The 2836-nt window shown below is 53.9% G+C and overlaps 1 protein-coding gene across 1 annotated transcript; it reads right to left on the reverse strand.

Moving 5' to 3' along the window:
- Positions 1–397: 397 nt before the first annotated feature.
- PPTG_18386 (hypothetical protein) lies at positions 398–2164 on the reverse strand. The gene has a single exon (XM_008916431.1). The coding sequence runs from the start codon at positions 2105–2107 to the stop codon at positions 596–598; it is 1512 nt and encodes a 503-aa protein (XP_008914679.1). The 5' UTR covers positions 2108–2164; the 3' UTR covers positions 398–595.
- Between the last annotated feature and the right edge of the window lie 672 nt (positions 2165–2836).

Raw genomic sequence — 2836 nt, forward strand, 5'->3', positions numbered from 1 at the left:
CCTTGTCGCACACTAGCTTCACAGTCACATGTAGACAACGGGATGGCAGTGATTTCTTCGTGTGAATCGTACGAGCAACCGTGAGAATTTGCCACATTCTGAAATGAATGGCTGCCGTTTGTGTCTATTGTCATTTTTGCTTCAGCTTCCTCTTCACTCAACATGACGATTCGATAGATTGATCTTCAGGATGGCAACATGGTCCGACCTTTGCGTTGCAGTGAAGAAATGGAGATGCAAGAGGTTGCTGAACCCACTGGAGCTTATTCGGGTGCGATAGCGTCAGAGAGAGAGCGCTGGCGTGCTGAACAGGACACTTCAAGGAAAACTCGAGCCGCGATCGCGCGTAGACCTCTCTTCTGCATCGCAAAAGTGCCGAGAGATCAAGAGAATCACAACGAATATCAAGAGCAGAGCTATATTTCATAACATGCTGCAGTGTACGAACGGGAGCGGTTCCATTGCCACTGACCCCCCTTCAAAACGGAAAATAACGAAATGAACGCATTTTTAACGCTACAAGTCGAGATGTACACTTTACGCAACCACTGCACAATTTGCATGTATACTCTGAAGAATAAGTGCAAAAGTGTCTTTAAATCTTGGCAATGTTGGTCGCGTTGATTTCCACGGGAGAGCTGAACGTGTCGAAGGACCGGATCATGGCTTCGTCGCGGTCGATCCGTTTGTCGTCCAGCTTCTTCTTCTTGACGACGTACGCGACGGCGGCCAGGGCGATGCCGCCCACGACGGCCAGGACGATGAGTGCGACAACGACCGGACTCGTGCCCGACGCCTCCACCGCAGACTTGGTACTTGCCTGCTTGGTGTCGTCCGTCTCGTCGTCTTGCTGTTGAACGCTGGACGTCTTTTCAACGCCGGCCTCACTGGATTGTAGAATAGACACGTCGCTGCCTGACTCGTCGGCGGCCGTCACCTTTCCGGCCTTGTAGGTCGTCGAGCTCGAGCTGTTTGTCAGCCGGTTAAAGTAGTTGCTCACCTCGCTCTGCTGAGTCTGAGACTGAGATGCACTGCTGCTCGTGAAGGTGTACGACGTCTGCTGGGTCTGAGTCTGAGATGAACTGCTGCTTGAGTACGACGTGGGCGTCGCGGTCGTAGCGGTCGGTGCGGCAGTAGTAGGCACCGGCGCCGGAGTTGTCGGAGGAGCAGTCGTAGGAGCGGCAGTCGGTGCAGTTGTAGGCGCGGGGGCGGTCTGGCTGGTCGAACTCTGCTGCGTCGAGCTCTGCTGCGTCGTGCTGGCTCCGAAGTTGGACGTGCCCTCTGTGCAATTGTCGGCCGTGAGCGACAGCGTCTCGGTGATGGTCTCACCTGAGAATGACGTGAGTTCGACGCTCACCGCCGACATGTCGACGTTCGATCCGCCGTTTAGCAGATAGTAGTAGCACGAGTCCACCATCGTCACGTCCTGGTTGGCGATTTTCATGCTGGCGACGCCGTTGGCGAAATTTGCAGGTTGAATGGCCAGCCACGAGCTGCTACTGCCGCTCTTCGTGCAGTACTCGATGTTACCGCTCACGGGACAGTCCACGAACCTCCACTTGATGGTATAGCGGGACGGGTCACTGCCCGTGAGTGTCTTAAACACGGTCGGGGAGAGATCCAGGTCGCCTTGCTTGCATTCCGGACACCTGTCCACGATGTAGACGACCTGAGTGCTGGTCGTGTCGCTGCATCTCGCGTCGTCACACGAGACTTCGGCGCATCGGCCACAGTTGTGCGTCGAGTCCCATTGCTCATTATTCAGTGCGGCGTAGTTGTCGCCGACGCCGGGGTCGTACATGAAGTTGCAATTGCCAGCGGATACCTGTCCGAGCGTGTACGACGTGCCGTCGCCGGTGAAGTAGGTGTCCCCGCCTGCAAGGGCCATAGCCGGCATGACCGCCGACAAGAGCGAAATTTGCCGTAGCTGCATGTTGCAAATTTCGCTTGAAATTTGCGAGTTGAGTTGGTAATGTGGCAAAGTGTCCGTGAGGTGACCGAACAATTGGCGATTGGCAAGGAGTGCGAGTGTCTGGCAATGCAAATCGAGTTGCCAGAACATCTTGTCTTCAGTATGTGGCGATCCCTGTCGTCGACACCGCCACATGGTGCCTCGATACTTGGACTGTGTCTTTCCGATTCAATTTTGCGACGGTCACAAGGTCGGAAAACCTACTATAAAGCCTAATCCATGTTTTTAGTGTTCAGTGCAACATACAGAAGAACTTGATTCTGACCTATACTACCGCATGATCGGGCCAGATGACGGCAATCAGGCTGCGCGATCAGTACGCTAGAGCTGAAGTCATGTCGAGCATGGCATTCGCCGTGGAAATTGACTTGCAAACCTTTACGTTTCCCCATTTTAGACAATGAAACTTGAATTGAACGCTGTCCGCTTCTACTCGCTGCAAGAAGCATATCCTACCGCTGCTCGGTCGTTGTGGTAACCTTGGCGACCGAGAGACCATTCTGTTGATTCGCCAGGTTCTGATCCTGACCACTGGATCAGAATGGCGCCTGAACTGACAGTCAGTCTCACAGCCATCGGCTATGACCATCGGCCAGGTTTGCCAACCCGTTTGTGGCAAAGTGTTCGTATTAAAACTGGTTCACCTCAAGTAATGCGAGTTTGTCGTTCTTCAAGAAGATCGGGCGCATCCGAGTCCGAACTTGTCGAAGCCACCTCTATAGGATTTTGGTCGTTCCACCGCAAGGACACTTCACGCGAAAGTGAATTTTTGATCGCAGAATCGTGGTTTGAGTGGCGAGTATAGGGCTCAAGTGCCGATCCGGGGCTTGTTTCGCTTGTGGCACCCAACGTATCGGCGCCGTT

This window comes from Phytophthora parasitica, assembly GCF_000247585.1.
Source record: "Phytophthora parasitica INRA-310 unplaced genomic scaffold supercont2.84, whole genome shotgun sequence".
Lineage (NCBI taxonomy): Eukaryota > Oomycota > Peronosporomycetes > Peronosporales > Peronosporaceae > Phytophthora > Phytophthora nicotianae.